Raw genomic sequence first — 19,984 nt, 5'->3', positions numbered from 1 at the left:
AGCTATAAATACAGCCGAGTCCAGCGCAGCGAGCACCCCTGAGCCTCCCCAGCTCACAGCAAGCTACACAAAACAGCAGTGACTTCACTTCTCCCACCCCTGTTTGGGACGAGACACCTACTCCAACCATTAGTCATGAGAGTCAGCTGCTCTGCACTTTGTGCTTGCTTAGGATAAGCAAAGCAAATACCTGATGAAATAGGTTTCCCAGTGGAAAAAAAAAAAGTTATCACAGGCCATCCTGAGAGGCTACTTTCAACAAGTTATCTGGAGGAATAGCATGGACTAGTATTTAAAAGACACCGGGCTAAAATTAGCTTGACATTCAAGTGCCTGCCTCGCTGCCCCTCCGTCCTGGGCCAGGTCCAGCCCTCCACTAGACCCTACCAGCAGCTGCTGGCCGCACTCTGACACCAGTAAGTGCTGTACACGGTGTATTTGCTGAGTAATCAGGCACACTGGCCTCTTGCAAGGCCCGAGTCTGGGTCAGCTTCCCGTTCCAAGGAAGCAGATAAAAGCCTCTAGGTTACCTTACCTTGATCTTCATCTCCAGACAGAAACTCAAGGATGGTATTCATGGCCCCCATGTAGAAGATGAGCCGCAGCTGAGTGACACACATGGTGATGAGGCTGAGCAGCAAGATGGGACTGAAGACACTCTTCATGAAGGAGGGAGAAGCTGCAGAAGGAATAACAGAGTCTCTAAGGAAGGCAATATACCCTTCTAAATGGGCACGTCTTCAGAAGAGGCTGTGGTTAGCAGGTTTTCTAGCTAGTCATTTCAACACGGTGTGCCTGTGGCGGCTCCAAGAAGTTTACTGGTAGCAACTGTCTAGTGCTTTACAAACGTCCTTAATGAGTGGCAATAGCTGCTGGGAGTTTGGCTACCGCTAACTGGAGCGAGGAAGCCTCACCTAATTCTGTGGATTAGAGTGAAAAGGAAACTTCAAGCCATTTGCTTTTGCCATACCACTGGGTAAGGAAGGCTTGGTGATGGCAGCAGTCGGTCTAAGAGGTGGCAGTGACCAACTACACTGTCCTTCTGCAGCCATAGCCGTACCCCGTGGTGTTGTCCCCACCACTGGCAACGACATACCGTGTGTTTAGGCAGGCGTACACTAACAGGATTCCTTATATAACTAAACTTGTATTTAGATAACGGTGGCTGGCATGTGGCCCTGGCAGCATATGGATCACGTATCACACTATCTGATAAAAACAGGTCTGGAGCGAAGCAGAGAGGCCGCCGGCCTTCTGCCAGAGCAAGCATCCCCGGGGCACCCGGGGAACCACACCTGAGCTGTCGGGCTGGCACTTCACTTCCAGGTCCACCGTGGACAGACAGAGCTTGTTGTTCTCTTGCAAGGCTGTCAGCTCCTTGGGGCCCTTCATGGAGCTCCCCACACTGAGGCGGCGTCCCACGGTCGTGACTTGCTTGTAGAACTGCTTCCCGGTGATTTTGTGGTCAAATCCCAGCCAGCTGAACTTTATTTTCACCCTGTTGGGAAGTAAAGAGAATGAGAGCTGCAACACGGGGTAGGGAACCAGAGGCAGCAGAGTTGCAGAAATCAGCCTACGTGTGGATTCATGGCACTAGTTTTCATCTACAAACCCACAAATGGTCTGGATCCAGAGCACGCAGAGATATAGGCCCTGGGCCAGTTTGGTGTAGGTCAGCATAGAAACGCTTATTGCTACTGGCAGATTGTTTTCTTCATGACTCCTATGCTTTGGAAGGTTCAATTTCCACAGATATTCACCAGTAGAGATAAAAATCTAACGGCAGACATAAATCCTCAACCTCAGAAGAAATGGCAGCAATAAACAACATGCAAAGGAACTCCCTGCCCATTCCTCTGTATTAGCTGTGCCACCACTTTCTAGAGAAGAATGGGATTAGCCCCAGGGCTAATCTAAATGATGCTTACGTATAGTCCATATCTTCTGGTCCTGGGAAAGGCTCCAGTGGCCAGTTGAAGAAACAGTTGAGGAAAACCAGTCCTGCACAGCTTGCCCAGACAAGCAGAATGAGGATGAAGGAGACCCCAAAGTCATATATAACCTACAAAGCACAAGGAAATATGGTTTTGGCTGTAAGGCCAGAAAGATCTTCAATATTCTTAGAATACTGTCTGAAAGGATGTTGTGGAAAAGAACACGCTACATGTAACACAGCTTGGAGAGAGCTGTATATGCACATCTTTAACAACAACTACAGCGACAACAGGACCTCCAGCTGGAATAGCATGCAGCTGCATCACAAATGGCCGCCAAAGGTTTTCACCAAGGACCTTCTCCTTGGAAAGCCAACAGGAGCTTCCCTACACCCTTGGAAAGGGCCTTCTTTTACTGTGTCTCTCTTACTCTGGCTCTGCAGCAAGCCATCGCTGGTTCAGAACCGCTAGGGACCACCAAGGCAGCCCAAGTGACACTCTCTTCTCTTCCCTCAATGCAGTTTGCTAGCTCTGAAGTGCTCAAAGCCAACCACTGGCGACAATCAAACAGGTGAAGTACACACATGTATTAAAAATACACATAAATAATACCTGGAGTCTTTTTTTTTTTTTTAAATAAAACAGACTTTCATTAAAAAGTAATCATCTCTTCATTTTTCCTTACTGAACACCCTTAAAATCTTACGGTGTGTTAGCAAACAGACAATTCTCTCTACAGTATTCATTGAGTTCTTGAGACAGGCACTTGGGAAGTCTTTAAACACACACAGGAACCGAATCTTGTAAAAGCATCTCTAAAAAAGCGCTTTAACAGTTAGTCCCTCTTTCTTTCCACATTATTGCTAAATGGTGCAAAACCCCGGCACAACAGCACCAGGAATGAGTCACGGTCCCACAGCCTCACCTTGATTCCTGGAAAGGTCACAGCAGAGGAAGCATAGGAGCCAATCATCAGAGCAATGAACGTGGAACGAAGGTCACCAAACATGTTGGGCAGCTGGGGGGAGAAAAATCGGTTGAAACAGGTTGCTGTTGGGAAGGGAAGACGAGGCAAGAAGAGGGAAGGAGGCTCTCTCGAGAAGATACTGGCATTTAGGATCAGGACTTCTGGATACCAGAGCCTGAAGAAAACAGTTTTCTTCCAGAACGGCTCAGCTCTTCAGGACAGTACCCTGCAGGTTGCAGTGGTGTCTCCAGTGTCAGGGAATGTCCACAATCCAAGATTTATGCGCTTAATGATACTGCTTCCTTCCAGACTGACAGCATGCTTTGCATTGGTCACCTTTAGCACAGGATTGTTTGTTCCAGCCCTTGTGCTTTCTTTGAGTTCCTTTCCCCGAGGCTACAGCCACCACCTCTTTTCCTTTCCAAAAATATACGCTCGAGTTCTCTGCCAGTCACCCTCCTTTTAGGCAAGAGCTGCTAGACACGGGCTGCGATAGCTGAACGATCTCCAACACACCCCGCGACACCTCGAACTGCCAGGTTTGCTTACACACCTTGGGTCAGCACCCAAATCTTTGCGGTAGATCAGAAAGCTCCCGTTATATCAAGAAGGAACAGGGACAAAGACGAACTGCTTTGCTAGGTCCCCCTGTGCCGGCAGGCTCTCTGCAAGGGAGACCCGGCTCCTATCGGGTGCGACGTGCGACGGCATCACCGAGAGCAGACGGGGCTGGTTCTGCAAGGAGCTGTTGGGAAAGCAAAGCTCTCGGCGGGGCAGCGAGGAGCACCTCACGCAGCAGTTCAGCCAGCTCAGCAGCTCTCCCCAGACTGCCTCTCCAGCCCTTGTTTCCACTCGGGACCCGAAAGCAAAGCTGAGCAGGCAGAAAAAGCCCCGAGACCTTCCCGTTCACTGGAAAGGAGGAACTTCCCATTTTTCTACACCAGCCTGCTAGCTGAAAATCATGGGAGAGGTCCTGAAGTTGTAGGGTACAGAGAGCTGAGCTGAGACCTCCTGAAGCTGCTCAGAGGGCAGAGGTGCTGCTTCAGGCAGCCAGATTTCCCTCCCGCCTCCTTTTCAGGTCGACTCCCCAAATTCACTTGGGCATCACCACCACGTCAGCCTCGGGGGGCCTTTAAGCCAGGCACTGTGGGTGCCTTCTAGGACTGAAAGCCTAACCAGCGTTTTATCTGTTTTCAGACACAGCTGAACAAAATGATTCAGAGAATATTGGAGCCTGAGCAAGCAAATGCTCTCATCGCATTCCCGTTTCGCTGCTGGAAAACAAATCCATCTTTCCCAGGAGCAGCATATAAGGCAAGCGAATCTGGCTTGTGTCACGGTGGGACCAGCGTGTTTACAGCACAAGTATTCCTGCGCAGGAACACTCCAGGATCCATCTGGCTGTTTATCATCTCCCTGTCTCACTGCAGAGCTTTCTATGCAGCGCAGCCTCCAGGTCCTTGGATAACCCCAGCCCAGGAGCAGCAGCAGCGATGCGCTGAGCCCGATGCTGAGCCCCGAGCAGGCACGGAGGAGGCAGAAAACACCGTGCTCCTCTGCGGCGAGGATCCCCACACCCATCCCCAGATCCCCGCATCCGGGAGCGCTGCCAACAGGCTGCTTTCAGGAGCTGCAGACAGGAAACGGCAAAGGATCCAAAGGTCTGTTACCAGGCTCAAAAATCTCTCCCTGGGAGCGCTGGCCTAAAATACACACCCCAGAAAACTGCATCTGCAGAGCGAAATATCTGCAGGTTGCAGAGGCTGGTTGCCGTCAGCAGGCAGGGCATTTGTTTCATCTCGAATGCCCCAAACCTGAAACAATCCCCAGAAATTACAACAAACAGCTGCTGCTGCTGGGCAGCTCACAAACACAGCTGCTTCTTGGCTCGGGCTGATTTTCCCCGGAGCCCCAGAGATCACAAAAGGCCTTTTTCATAAGCAGACAAGCAGCTCCCAGGTGGATCCTCCTGCTCTGGGGGCTACTGGAGACCTAGAGCAAGCCCAAAAGCAAGCAGCCACATCTGGGAAACCCGAGTCTGCTTTGCCTCGATGGGGACACAAGTCCTAGAAAGGCTTGAGACTTCCTAAAATCCTATTTGGCACCAAGCAAGTGGCTGGCTTAAAGAAAATTGGATAGAGGAGATTCATTGGGTTGGATAAGATCTTATCAACTGCAACTGCTAACACTGAGCACTGGGGGGGAAAGGAAATCCGAGACTACCTGAGGGGAGGCAAAGAGAAAATAGCCCAGACCCAGACAAAAACCCTCAGACCGCCAGTGCCAGCACTGGCAATGCCTGTGCAGGTCTCCTCTGAAGACCAGCTACCAAAATAACATACGATATTTACTAAGCCATTTTTCCAGCTGTCTTTACAGCAGTGAGCACTGGAAAAATATGAACCCTAGGGACAAGAAAATAATAATTATAAAAATCAAAACACAAAACAAAACAAAACCACAGAGCAAGTAGGCTCTTTGCTTTCCTGCCACCAAAAAGCTCTGATCCTCAGTCTGACCTTACTCCTACAGGCCCGAGCAGACTCCTCCATTAATTTCTGCCTGTTCTGGTACGAGCGTCTCAATTCCGGAAGATCTACCATGAAGAAACTCTTATGTCTTCTGTTTAAAGGTCAATAATGCTCAATGTATAATTAACTTTATGCCCTGTCTGAAAGATACTAACTGAATTTTGCCATACCATAGCTATTTTTTCCTGGAGTCCTTTATTACAGGTTTGCAATCCTAAACTGATAAAATCACTTCCTCGTTTCCTCTTGCAGATGATTTTCTCCTCATCTACCCTATAGCGAGTTTAAAACCTTCAATTAGTTTTACAATTTTTCAGCTTTTCCCTGGAGACAGTCCCTATGCAAAAGATACCACAAAAACCACCACAGTGGCATTACCAAACCCAGTGTCCCTCCTTCTTGAAAGAACAGTGGAAAAAAGTCAAGGGACTGAGAACTGGAAAACATTGTTTTGCCTATCAGGAGGTATATTTGGAAATATTACAGACAACAAAAATCTGTTCTCCAGGAAAGCCTCAATCTGCCCGCTTTGTCCGAGGCATATGGAAATTCCTGTTCCTGTTCTCCAACAAAAGACCCCAGAGCCCTAAATACTGCTAATATTTCCGAGCAGAGAAGGTTCCCTATGCAGAGATCCCCCCCGCCCCGACCAAAGGGTGCTGTTTGCAGCAGAAAATAAGAGCAAAGCAGCTGTAATTCTTTGAAAGGAAAACAGGACAGAAAACAATCTATAAAAGGCTCTTTGTGGTAATTTATCACACATGTTTATTTCTTTGCATGAAATAGCTCTGGAGCAGAACCAGTGCCAGATTCCTGTGTTGCTGTCAGAGCCACCAATACGGATCTGTTTCCATTTCCAATCTCCCCTTATATTGGCTAAGACCGAGTCACGAGGCAGAAATCTCCCCTCTGCATTTTAACAGCAGGCACAGCCTGACCTTGTTCCCAGAAGCGGGAACACCGCCGCTCTCTTGCTTGCTCCCCCTCCTCCCCGAGCCGCAGCGCCCGGCGCAGGCAGCCTGGCCCTGCAGGGTGCCACGCGCTGCCGGCAAACCCCGGGGACTTGTTGCTGAAAAACCCTTCAAATCCAAGAGGCACGCTTCGTGGGGCACTGCCTGGGCTGCAGTCCCGTTTGTCCCCTTCCCTAAACCCTTGCAGAAGACCATCAGACCCCGCCGTGCCCACGCATGCGGGTGGCCCCATCACCCAAAAAAGTGCCCGACAGTGGCCACCCTGCCACCGAGCAGCCACCCTGGGGTGGCACGGGACCAGCTCATGCACCAGCGGGTTTGACCCATTTCCTAGGGCGTTCCAGGTCGCTGGCTGGACGAGGAAGTCACTTCGCTTCGACTCGTGCGCGATCAGCAGCCGGCGCCGGCGTCAGCCAGAACGAGCCCACTTGGCACCGGGTGCTGATTCCTGCTCGCTGCCTCCGTGCAATGACCTGCCGTCCCCACGTCCCTCCCTCACCATCCCCAGGGGCCATGGCTGGAAAGGACCCACAAGAGATCCTCGTGTCGCCAAGGAAGGTGACTCAAATCATGAACTGTGGCTCGCAAGCAGAGCCATGCAAGGACACGGCGGCGAGCTGCTGGCGAGCAAAACACACGCGCTTGTAAGTCATCGGCCGCAGCAACGCCGTGGTGCAGGAGACGTGCTTCCCTCACAGTTTGGACTGTTTTTAATCACTTTTACACGCCTCAGGTGCAGAAATGCCTCTGCGTGGAGGCACGTGCAGCTCTATCTGTGCCTGGATTTGGGGAGTCGGACCTGAGGCCATCCCAGCTCCCCGCAACGCACACCGCTGCCTGGAGGAGCCGGCTCTACCTGCGGTCTCCCTGTGTGAACTCACAGCTCTGCTGCTTGCTCCAGCCCTCCCCGAGGCTTGGATCACTTCTTGGAAGATTTGACCTTTTTCCTGCAGCTGTACTTCCTCTGTGCTGTGAAACCGGCTCGCTAACGAGGGCACTAATAAGTGGCTTTGCTTATTTCTTCTGCTGCTAAAAGCCACGGTACAGCACATCCAGTCTCAGCCCTACCCTTGCCCTTCCTCCTATCATCACCAGTGGCTCAAAAATAATCTGTGACCCCTTAATAACCACCCAGAGAGACAATAACCAAAGCTGGCAGCTGCAGGATGGGAATCCTCTCCTCTCCCCCCACGGTACCAATGTGCTCCTCTCTTCCTTGCTTGTTTTTGAAGCGTGGCAGGATGACATTTGCCCCACAGTTCTTTGGGAGCATGGCCAAGGCTTCCAGTGAAGAACATTACATACAGCCGCGAGACCGACATCTGCACACACTTTTGAAAGCTTTGAATACGAAAGCAACAGCAGCAACAACATCGCAGCGCACGCGGTGATCTCTAAACCTAGTCTCTGCCAAACGTAGGTCTCAGGAGCTCAGCCAGTGCCCAATCCACGTTAAATTAGAGGTAACCTTAACTACGAGTTTAACTTTTAACAGCGAGCCCAAGGTAATGCGGTCCAAATCAGAAAGTTTTCAATCAGTGCTTCCCAGGCTCTTTTCTAGGAGCTTTTCCACCCGGCCCTGGTTCAGCCACACTGACAAGGGTAATGAGGTGGAAAATCAAGCAGCTACTTGGAGAGTGATACCGCTTCTCTCTCCAGGCAACACGAACCCCAAAACGCAGGGACCCAGCTGACGGTTGTTGACCAGTGCTTGTAACACAACCCATGGACTGAACCGACCCACACAGCTGAGCAGACAGAGCCAGGGGCATTCAACAGCTCAGCTTTTCTAAGGAAACCTGGAAGGGACTCTCGCCCTTCCGAGAGCAAACACTTTTGTGCTGGAAAACAGTGGGGAAGAGATGCAAAAAGCGCTCGCAAGAAGCTGGTCCTATCCTGCTGCAGGGGTTCTGCACCCTCTTGATGCTTCCCTCAGTTTGTCGAAGCTAAACTGGGCACTGCATGTACAGGCACACGGCAATCTGAGCCCGAGCCAAAAAAAACTTCTTTTTTTCACCTCCACCTGAGATGCAAGAGGCAGGTAATAAAGGAATGGAGAAAAAAAGCCTTAGACTAACCAGCTAACACCCAGCCTTTCAGGTAAAAGTGTGACCGACCCTTTGTTCCAAACAAAGCCATGTGCTACTCGAGCTGCAGGCAAGAGATCCACTTTGTTCCTTCCTGCTAGCCCAGCTCACAGCCACAGTAAGGAATCAGAGGGATAAGAGTCAGATGGTAACTCTTTGCTTACCGTGAGCGATGTGAAGGTCATACACATCCCACCAAAGCCATTCAGAGCCAGCGCAATGAATATCAGCACAGACAGAGCTGCAACAGAATAAAAAAAAGCTCAAGAGCCTTTACTGGGGTGGGGAGGGAAAGGAGACCAACAGGCCATCAGGGTTTTGGTCCCAACATGCAAACCTCCGAGGACCAGCCTTGGGACGTGCCACATTCCTCCCAACCCAGCTCATCCCACCAGCACCCATCTCTCCAGCCACACAGCGAGCGAGGGGCTTTTCTCTAGGGAACAGGCTTGTTGATGTAGCTTGTCTGAACGGGTACCAGAAGGGAGATTTACTTGAAGGAATTGGTTCCAAAGTGTACTCGCACTATCTGGTCTTGAGGAGCACGCTCCAGCCATCCCCAGTGAGAAAGCAGATTACACATCATGTGCTATTACCTATTTCCCAACCCTGGAAAAGCCAGGAACTTGCTTGAAATTGCTCCTTACAGCACTTGGCCAAGTGCAAAGCTGGGGGAGACCTGGCTATCTCAGGCATTTGGCCCTTGCCATGCACTTATGGCTGTAAAACACCAGCCCTCCCCGAGCCACGGAGCCCCCCCAGGCCAGCAGACCCTTGGTTTGTGTCCCCAGCGAGACCCCGGGGCTGCACGTGGAGCACGCAGCTCCGTGCACGTTCATCTGCACCCCAAAAATAGGGCCACAGCCCCAAAGCCCTCCCAGCTCGGCACCAAATGCCTACTTACAGTCTGGGTTACTGGCACCATATGCGATCAGCACGCAGGACACAGCGAAGCAGGCGCTGAAAGGGAACCAAAACCATGAGTCCAGCCAGCCTTGCGTGCAATAAATTACACATCCCTCTCCCTCCTCAGCACCTCGTTAAGCCAGCGCTGTGTAATTTATGTAAGGGAGCTGGCGATTTGGAAACAAAAATCCAGGGAAATACCCGAAGATTACAGAGAAGCCTTGCACAAGGGCTGAAGCAGCAACATTCCCTCCCACTGCTCTGGCACAGCTCTTGCCGAACCCAGATGCCCCGCTGCTTTTCCAGCACGCAGCTTGGCCAGTCATCCCCTCGAGGTGACCAAGGACAGCAGCAGCCTTGTTTCTGTGACCCAGCTGCGGTCACAGCTCCTCTCAGGTAGGGTCTGAGTCAGCCTTGCCCTCTTTGTCCCACCCTGCCTACGGGCCAGTTTGGTTTTGGTACAGTTCGGTGCTATAAAACTCAGCGGCGCTGGGGCCCACTGTGCCCAGCAAGCCACATCCTCCCGTGCCACGGCAGAAGCTGCGAGTGACGTTGTTATCGGGGACAGAAAACGACACAGATACCACATGGCACAGAGGGGACCCAGAAAAGGCAGGCAGGACGGGTTTATCTCAGAGTTAACTCCCCAGCTTGCAAGCTCTGATGTAACATCTTGGTTTTGTGCCTCTCAGGACATAGCTGAAGGGAAAAAGCTAGCCGCTGTGACTCACAAGTGACTCTGCTCTTCCTCCAGGCTCCATCTGGCCGGGAAGCAGGGAGCAACACTGGAGAGCTGAAGCTTGGACACGGAGTCCCAAGCCCTTCCCTTGTGGAGCAACTCGCCGTGCAGCCCAGCGCCGGCCAAAACCATCCCAGAGCTGCTCTGGCACCCCATACACAGCCAGCAGCTCCCAGACCAATCCCCCATAAGGTTCCTGAGGTTTCAGGGACACACCAAAAGGCACAGCACCCATCGGCTTCTGATAAAGTGTGAATTTGCCCCTCAGCCCACCCTGGTGCCCAGGACACCGACCTGCCCAGCAGCCGCAGCTTGCGAGGGCCGTACTTGTCCATGACGATGCCCAGGGGCAGCGTGATGGCGCTGAGCAGGAAGGAGCCGATGGTGAAGGCCAGGTTCAGCATCTCGTCCTGGGCGTTGCACGTCGGCCACTTGTGCTCTGCCGCCGTGCTGTTCTCGTGCTCAGGGCTGCCCGTGGAGTTTCCTGCGTGGGACGACAGAGGAGCATCATTGCAGCGTGTTGGGACGGGGCTTGGAGCCAGGCAGGGAAGAGAGGAGCCTCCAAAATAATCTTGAGTATTTTGATTGTAATCAGTAAGAAATGGAGAAGAGAGAGAAAAAGAGCAGAAGGACAGGGGACAGCTGACGAGGTCAGCTCGGAGCAAAGGGTGCGCAGGCACCCGGGAACAAGTCTCCCGTGAAGAAGGAGCAGGAGGGCAACAACCTCAGGACAGAGCAGAGCAACCTGAGGACAGAGCCCCATTAATTTATAGAACTACCCTAGTTACAGGGCACTGCCCCAGCAGGACTGGAAGGGACCGAGATAAAAACTAAAGTACTCCTAATCCGGGACTGGCGTGTCATCAAGGATTTTTTCCGAACTAAACTGGAAGTGGTGACTACAGCCAAAGCGGCTATTTTGGGTCCAGATGCCGGGCTGACGAGGCCTGGCACGGAGCTCGGAGGACGAGCCTCCTGCCCTCGCCGCGCGAGGGATGGGGAGGCAGCGGCCACCGCGCTGCCCCAGCCTGGCTGCCCCGCTCCCAGGAGGGCAGGCAGCTCACCTGCCCTTGCCGGTTATTAACGGGTTGATGCATCTTTAGCTTCGACCCCGTAATTAGTTTGTTTTTTCTGTTTGTTTTTTTTTTTTTTTTTTTTTTCCAAGTGGGTTTAGGCCACACGGATCAGTTACACCTCTGACTTTCTGCTCTTGACTTGAGGAACTGCGCAGGCAGACTCCCACGCCGAACAGAGCTCGCGTTGTGTAACAGACACAGAAACAGGACGGGGGGGGGGGGAAAAGAAAGAAAGAAAAGGAAAAAGAAAGAAGTTCCTTTTCTTCTGCAGCAGCAATTTCACTGGCTCTTGCCACCTCCCCTCCTGTCACAAGCCCATCCCAAGAAGGTTTAAGTGTCCTGCAACAACGTGGGTGCCTTTAGACTTTCGTTAGCCCAGAGCGTTGGTGCGCTCCACCCCTCCTTTGCCCGGCGCTTATCTGACGTTTCGGTAACCTTTGCTGGTATGACAAAGCACTTGCCTTTCTTTTTTTTTTTAAACTGCTGCAGCGAGCCAGTGACATAAAGCACTCTTCTCCATATTTAATAATTGATCTGACAAAATTCAATATTAAAGGAAGATTAGAGAGAGGAGTCACCCATGTAACCATCTGTGTGAAGCGAGACCAGAGAAGCTCAGTGCTGGGGTTAATTAGCAGGAATCCCTAATATTCCTAATATTTGAGCAAGGACGCTTGCTGCTTGGTGTGGCTCGTGGTCAGGCTCCCCCCGGCTGCCCGTGCCACCCCGTGTCCCCGTCCCACGTCTCCTTCCCTTCCACCCCATTCCCCCCAAGCCCTGGCAGCGACTGGTTTCACCCTGCTTCTCCCAGCTGGCATTTTTCTCTCCTGCTTGCCAAAACAACCCTCCCGGCTCTGTGTCAATCGCAAACAAACCACGGGCCACCTTCCAGACCTTCCAGACGCCAGGTATTAGCAGGAATTCAGACGCTGATATCAGAGGCTTACGGGCTCCTGCAATCCTTCCTCTGCCCCCTCCCAGCCCTCTGGGGAGGATGCGAGGCGTTTCCATTCACACTGCCCCCAGAAACAGCTCTAAGATGGTCTCAAACAGCCTGTGGCAAGCAATGACTGTTTGCTCATTCCCTTTGCTATTTGCTCCTGGTGGATAATTAATCCATCCCTTCCCTTGCCCGGATAGCCAAAGTGACAGACATGTCCCCAAAAGGCCCCGTGCAGAAGCACTCCTTCTGCAGGGAGGATGATGCACTTGAGTCACGTCCTTAGAAATCAGTCCTGGACAGATCTGGGAGCCTCTGTGGCTTCACAACACCTCTAAATCTCTTCACCGATCTTTCCTTCACCATCTCCTCGTGCTGTGGCTCAGGACCCCAAACACCGACGTCCCACAGCATCTCCACGCGGCAGGCAGAGGCGCAGGGCTTCGCCCCCAGCACCAAGGCTTTGGGGCTCTCCGCCGAGATAAGCTCACAGGAAACAGATGTGGTGCGAGGCTGAAGTCGGAAAAACAAGAGGGGTGGTGCGCTGGGGGGGGGGAAAGAGTGACAAAACAGCAGTGATTTCCCTGTGTCAGCACTGTGCGGACACAGCTCAGCTGCGGCGTGGACGAAGGGACGCGGGCAGAGCAGTGACCTTACAGCCGCACACATCGCCAGCAAGAGGATCTCAAACCAGAAATATTCAGCACCGGGAGCTAGATCAGATTAATTGACATTAATATATGGATGTGTATGGTTACAGCGTGACCCCAAGGTGCTCCCGCTGACCACGGGCCCTCCAGCAGCACCAGGAGGACCAGCAAAGGGCGCTTGGCCACCTCTGCAGCCTTGCTGCAGCCAGGAGGGCTGGGACCAGGGCAGCGAATGCAGGCTGTGCCTGTACCAACCGCCTTGTTTACAGCTGCTCGCCGCCAGCTCCGAGGAGGGGCCAGGCAGCAGCGCTATGTGGAAATACAAATTGTTTGCGAAAATAGCAGCAGCCCCTGAGCAACAAGGGAAGATCCAGCGAGGCGTAATGGAAAGGATTCGAGCGGCCCTTGGCACCTCCTCGGCCGGGGAATCTCCGGGAGGTGCCGCAAATAGAAGATTTTGGAGGGGCTACAGGTGCCTGGCCGGGGAGCCGGCGGGTCACCTGCACGGGGAGCGAGTGGCAGCGCGTGACATGGACAGGAGGAGATTAATGGGCAGAGAACCTGCCTCGCTGCTCACCTACCCAACACGCCAGGCTACGGCAAACAGCCGTTTCCTTCAATCACGGCTCAGATCCTGTTCCAGATCAGTGCACGCCACAACGCCGGGGAAAAGCTCCTACGTGCCCGGCTCCGTCCACAGCAGCGCTTTGGGGAAAGGCTGTCCCTGTGCCGAGGGCTGTGCCCTCCCCAAATCCTCCTGCCAAGTCCACCTTGGACGTCGTGCACGAGTGCCACCGGAGCACACGAGCAGCCCAGGCTGGGTCCGTGCACGCTCCCCGCTGTCTCACCGACCAGCCAGAAGGAGCTGCGAGTCTTTACCAGCGATTACAAGAGCACACTGCTTGTTTTTACAGCGCTCCCCCCCGCCAGCAGCAGGATTTCTGCTGCCCAATTAGTAGTTTTGAGTTACTATTTAAAGAATGGCAGAGCTTAGGTGAGAGGAAGGCTGCCTCGGTAATCATTTATGTCAAGCTCATCGCTGGGATTTGTTCAGGCTGTTCCAGGAACGTTTAAAGCCATCCTTTCTCCCACACGAAGTGCTGTAGGTTTCAGGAGAGGGTCAATCATTAACTACTCTTTGCTGACCCCTCCGAATCCCAGGCGCACAGCGGGTCACCTGAGGAATGAGCCTGGCTTTTTCAGGAGCGGCTGCCATCTCGCACCGGCACAGGTTTCCTTTCATCTTGTTCCTTGGATCAGCCTGAGCTGAGCAGGAGAGACAGCCCCGGCAATAACTCTAGGACACAGCCTGAGTGGCTTCACCTACCTCTTATATTTTCTTTTATTTTCAAAAAAAGAAAAAAAAAAAAGGAAGAAAAAAAAAAAGCAGGGACAAAGTCTGGGAGCGCTGGCAAAAAAATGAAAACAAAATTAAGAAATCACAGCAAAATGCATGTGCAAACAACTGATCCGCAGCCTGCCCACATAAGAACATGTTTTCTCTTTTTAGGATGGTGTCATACTTCTGGGAACTGGGAGGAGATGTTCTTGCTTTACACTGCTGCGAACACAACGGGTTCGGGCTTCCCTCCGCTCGCACCTCCCTGACCTCGCTGAGCCCCGGAGAAGCCCCAGCCCCGCGTTATTTAAACCCCCAGTCGCACCCCAGCTGCGGTTTCGGTCCGCAGCGGTTCTCACCCCAGCCAGCGCCGCCAACAGCTGCACACCAGCGCAGCGAGCTTCCTGCCGAACTCGAGCTTTTACCACGCTCACGCTTTTTCCTGTTTACAGGGTCGCGTGCGCGGCCTCGCCACGAGCCCTCCTCACGTCTCGCCAGTCCCGAGGGGCCCTTCAGGCTCCGAGGCCCCACCACAGCCCCAGGGTTTAGCTCAAGTACCACAGGGCCGCGAGGCTGCGCCTTCCCTCGCCCCCGTCCAGGTGTGTTACGCTGAGCTGGGTGAATTAGCTTATCGCCTCCTCGGTTTTCCACAGCCCCGTCTTACAGGAAGGTCCCCTGTCCCTCTGGCTCCTTATCTTTGCTCTTTGTGAGCAGATTACCAAGTTCAGTACTCTTTTTTTTTTCCCCCCCTCTTTAAACGTGCTTCAGAAATGCCTAAGCCTTGAGCTTCCCAATCCAAGTATCATCGCAGCAGCACGAGGCCCTGACCAGATCAAGTTCCCCAGCAGCTGATAAGGCCCGAATCCTGATAAAGACCGCGGAATCAGCATTCGAGCCAAACGAAAGATGCTGCTTCAGTTGGTTAAAGGCCAAGTGGTAGTGTAGTAAAATTCAAATGGGAACAAAGTGCCACCACCAGATTCCTTGTCAGCAAATTTCAAGCATACCTCTCGCTGTGGTCAAGTCTGCCACCCGGAACAAGCATAGCCCTCCACTCAAACCCTCTTGCACAACTGCTTTAAAAATATTTGCCGCTTCGATGGGGATTTTTCCAGGTGTCCACCTCCGCTCTTGTGCAACCGAGAGGACCCTACGTGGTTGTAGGGCGGACGGGCGAAACCCAGCGCCAGAAGCCAGGGGCAGAAGGGGAAAAAAGTGGGGGGACTCGAGGAAGACCATGAGCCCGTCGTGAACAGCAGCCGCTTTCTGGGCAGCTGCTGCTACCTTCAGAGAAGAGCCTGCGGAAGGGACAAGGTCTAGTTTTCTCTTTTGTTGGAAGGCATCACAAAGTGCAGAGCTTTTGCTGACAAACAAAAAGCCCTGCCAAGAACCTTTGGCTCATTCGGAAAAGTCTTTTTTTTTTTTTTTTTGCAATACTTACATGCACACAGCGGCGTTAGGAACAACAAGTGCCCAAAGGCTACTAGTTACAATTTCTTTGTTTCCACCCATCTTCCAGCCAAGAGCTGCATGATTCGATGGGTTGTGCTGAGAAAGGCAACCGCTGGGCCACCCTAACCCCAGCAAGGGTCAAAGGCAGCTCGGTGCCAAGCCCTATGGGGTCGGTCAGGGCTCCTGCGGCAACAAGGGCATCTGCTGTCCCCAGGCCTGGAGCTATGGCTCTTCCCTACCTCGTCCCTGAGGTTATTACAGCAAGGACGACAACAGAGAAAGGAAAATGAGTAAGCAAGGATGGAAACTGGCAGAACTGCTCCTCAAGGCTCATGGCAAGCCATTTTTTGAGCCAGTATTTGAGGACAATGAGAACGTTTGACTCCTTAAGCCTCTTTTCAGGGTTTAAATCGCCCTGCCTGGGGGCACAGGCTGGGACAAAGGCATCGCCCCCGGGGCAGCGATTCCATCGCCTCCTCCCCGCGGTCTGCGGCTCCGGCACTCCCAGATGCAGCCAGACCACAGCACGGCAAACCAGGGTGAGAAGCCACCGCAAATCTCGCCGATTTGGGGCAAAGGCAGACGAATCGAATGCAATCAAAGCAAAAAGCAGGAGGATGGGCCTGAAGCGAAGTGCAGCTCCTGTCAGCAGGGCACAGCTCAGGGCACCGATAGCAAAGTGGCTGCTCTCAGCCGCAGTCAGCGTTTGCTTATCAGCTCTGGCGTGTTTGTGTTTTATCTCCGTGGCAGAAAGCTCCACCTGGGTTTAACGAGACCTCTCACACTGGCCTGAGGCAAAGTCGCCATGGCTTGGTGACAACACAACAGCCTCTTTAGGCCTGAAGTCTCCTAAACAGTGTCCGGCTGCCGGGGACGCTCCCTCGCGTCACCCGGAGGGCCGCTGGAGATGTAAGCAACGCGGACACGCTTGGAAGAACCGTGCTGTGAGCAGAGGGCAGGAAGGAGAAGAAGCAGCCACGCTACAGCTGACAAGAACCAAAACCTGCCAGGTGCAGCTACGAGACTGAGGCAGCCACCCACAGGCACACAAAGCGGGGCTGATGAAACAGAAGTACGACAAGCGAGGGGAAAACCAAAGTATCATCACAACTATTCACTGCTTGGAGGTCATTTGCCCACATCGCAGATTTCCCCCGCTATTCTCAGCCGTACTGAGGTATGGCTCTGGTGCATGGCCCTGGGTCCATGCACTTGTTTCCACCTCCTTCCCTTCACTGCTTCTTCCTCCATCCCACGCCCACCAGCCCTCGGTGCAACCCTCCCATCTCATCTATCTCACACCTCTGTCCAGAGCCCAGACACCCAGCTCCTGCCTCCCTTTGCTCTGCCGGTCCCCTCCTGGCCTCATCCCAGCCTTCCCACCCAGCAGCACGCACGAGCCCTCCCCACGAGCCATTCACCGTCCCCCAGCACCCACGGGGCCGCACCAGCCTTCCCTTGCAGCGCTCAGCCAGGCCTCCGAGCAGAGGCAGGACTCAAGGCCAAGAGGAAGAGGCTGTCCAGGAAAACTGGACCTGATCTTTGAGGCTCCTTTTCCGTTCACCCCGCAAAGCAGCAGCAACCACAGGCACATCGCACCATCACAAGGATGCCTTCATTTTAGGAAAGGGACGCACATCCCAGCCCTCTACCCCAGCCCACACCACCCCGAGGCAGGGAACCACGCCACCAAACCTCAGCAGCCACCTTTTCACCCATCTTGGGAGCCACCAGGTCCTCAGAGCATCCTTACCCGACTCTTGGCAGAGGTAGGAGTAAAACCCTTCTGCTTTCAGCATGATGAGCAGGGACCCCCAGCCCAGCAGGACGGCGGAGAAGAACAGGTTCTCGATGATGGCCGTGAACGCCATCCACCAGCGCCGGCGGTGGGCGGTGGCGAGCGTGGGTGCCATTGCTACGTGGGAAGGGTGCCCTCGTCCAGAGTCTCAGCCTGCAGGGATCTGAACAATGACAGGAGAGGTCACGGATGTGGCACAGGCTGCTCAAGGAGAGTGCAAAAAAAAAAAAAAAAGTTTAAAAAGAGGGCGTTTCGCAGGAAGGCAATAAGCCTGCCCGATGAATGAAAGGCACTCGGGTGTAAAGCTCATTTATGCAGGCAGCGGCTTGCCAGGTGCCCCGGAGGGAAGGGGGAGCACGGGTGCCCTTGGTGCAGCCCCTCCAGCGCCAGCACCGTGTGCCAGAGGAGCGCTCAAGGGCTCCGTTCCACCTCCCGAGCAACAGGTATGAAAACACAGCAAATATCCCCTGCCCAGAGCCTGCTCCCCCATCGCAGCCCGTTTGCAGGGAAGCACGTGCAGAGCCGGGAGCTGCCCCAGCACCCTGACCTCCTGCTGCTGGGGCAGAGGCTGGGAGCGGGGAGGCAGCCCTATAGGAGCTGTAGGGACCCACCAGCTCTGCTCTGCCCCACGGGAGGCACGGATCTGCCCTGGAAAGCGGCCGTGAGTGTTGCCCCTATACATGTTCATACCGCAGGCAGCTCACCAAGGAGCCCCTTTTTGCCAAACACCCGACCGGGAGCAAGGTGGGACGCATCCTGCCCCATGCTAGCCCTGCAGATGGCTGGCCGGGGACAGCCCATGCCGTGCACGTGCCGCCCCGCGGATGCTGCGGCTGGATTAACAGCTCCAGCTCCACCTGTCCCGGTCCCCGCGGCCAACGAGAGCGAGCGGCAGCAAATATAGGAGCAAACCTGGTTTGGCTGGGGGAGCCCCGAGGTGCGGGGACGCCCCTGGGTTCATACGGCAAGTGGCCATTTTAGACAAGCTGGGTTTTCCCACCCCAAACCATGCCATGATCAAGCACTATGGGGAAATAAGCGGGCTGCCCGAGACAGTCTTCGGGCTTTCCACGGGGCCAAGGTGCCACCACCCCCTTGCTTTCCAGCCCCCTACAAGGGTGCCAGGAGGACAGGGCCACCCTGCAGCCACCCAGGCTGCCGCAGAGAGAGAGCCCCCTGCCCCTGGAGCCAGCCTGCAGCCCCCCCACAGCCCCCCACCCACCCACCCAGGCAGCGCGCAGGCCCGCTGCCCCCAGCGCAGCCCGGACGTGCTTCCTCCACGCCTCCTCTTCCTCATCCCGTGCACCCGCGCGCCCACCGCCCCCAGCCCCGCTCCTCTCCGTGCCGCAGCCCCCCCTTGCCCAACGCCCCTGGGGAACCCCATTCTGCCCCCACCAAGCCCCCCGCTCACCCTGCTCAGCCCCTACAAAGCCCCCCCATGCACCCCACTCCCCCCAAAAAACCCCCTGTGCCCTGCTCACCCCGCTCCCTGCCCACGGATCGCTCCCACACCCCCTGGTCCCCCCCCAGCGAGGAGCCCCCTCTCCCTCCAGCACCCCTCCCAGCATAAATCCCCCCATACGCCCCTTTTCCCAACCTCCCCCAAAAAAACCCTTCTCACCCCGCTACCCCCAAACTGATGCTAACCCCACCCCGCTCTCCCCACACTCCCCCCCCCCCCCCCCGGCTGCACCTCTCTGTGCCCCCAGCACCACCCCGAGGGGGGCACCCCGTGCAAGCCAACACCCCCAGCGCAACCCCCCCCCCCCTTGGTACGCCCGCTGTCCCCAAAGCCCTTAACGCAACCCCATTCTGCATCCGGCCGAAAACGAAGAGGGAAAAAAAAAAAATGCAAAAATGCGAAAGCAGAAAAATGGGGAAACGGGGAAAAAGCAGAAAAATACGAAGGCGTAAAAATATGGAAAAATGAAAATGAAAATTAAAAAAATAAATAAAAATTAAAAAATTAAATATACAATTTAAAAAATAAAAATAAAAAATGAAATTTTAAAAATTAAAATCGCCCCCACCCCGAGCATCCCCTCCCCCCCCCTCGCCCGCCCCCGGCCCGCTGCCGCTCACCCCGGCCCCGCTCCGCCGCTCGGCGCCGCCGCGCTCCCCCCGGTGTTTTTATCCGCCCTCCGCAGCAAACAGCCGCCGCCGCCCATTGGCCGCCGCCACGACCAATGGCCGAGCCGCCGGGGCACGTGCCGGGCCCGGTGCCCCCCCCCCCCGGTGTCCCCGGTGCCCCCCCCCGGGGCCGGTCCCGGTGAACGCGGCGCGGGGAGCGCGATGCGCACGGAGCGCCCCGGGGTCATGCACGGGGGGGGGGGGGGGGGGGGGGGCAGAGCCGAGGCACCCGCGAAGCTTTCCGGGAAGGGGGAAAAATAAAATTAAATTAAAAAAAATAAAAATGAACAGTTTAAATTAAAAAATAATAATAAAATTAAAAATTAAAATGAAAATTTAAATGTTAAAAAATAAACAATAAAAGTTAAGCAATAAAATTAGTACATAACATTAAATTTAAAAAAATTAATGAATGAAATTACAACTAAAAATAAAATGAATAAATGAAATTGCAATTAAAAATT

General features: G+C 54.0%; 1 protein-coding gene across 1 annotated transcript in view; it reads right to left on the bottom strand.

Moving 5' to 3' along the window:
• Positions 1-19,625, bottom strand: part of SLC43A2 (solute carrier family 43 member 2) — a 31,995-nt gene extending 12,370 nt beyond the window's left edge. The window contains exons 1-9 of the mRNA XM_080563422.1: positions 19,473-19,625; positions 17,346-17,553; positions 10,430-10,619; positions 9,395-9,450; positions 8,655-8,731; positions 2,860-2,952; positions 1,929-2,062; positions 1,296-1,498; positions 536-679 (exon numbers count right to left, since the gene is read on the bottom strand). Of these exons, the coding sequence (XP_080419548.1) occupies positions 536-679; positions 1,296-1,498; positions 1,929-2,062; positions 2,860-2,952; positions 8,655-8,731; positions 9,395-9,450; positions 10,430-10,619; positions 17,346-17,505 (1,057 nt within the window). The 5' untranslated portion in view covers positions 17,506-17,553; positions 19,473-19,625. The remainder of the gene's footprint in view (positions 1-535; positions 680-1,295; positions 1,499-1,928; positions 2,063-2,859; positions 2,953-8,654; positions 8,732-9,394; positions 9,451-10,429; positions 10,620-17,345; positions 17,554-19,472) is intronic.
• Between the last annotated feature and the right edge of the window lie 359 nt (positions 19,626-19,984).

This window comes from Anser brachyrhynchus, assembly GCF_964034855.1.
Source record: "Anser brachyrhynchus genome assembly, chromosome: 20".
NCBI classification, from domain to species: Eukaryota; Metazoa; Chordata; class Aves; order Anseriformes; family Anatidae; genus Anser; species Anser brachyrhynchus.
This window is presented reverse-complemented; position numbering and strand designations above follow the sequence as displayed.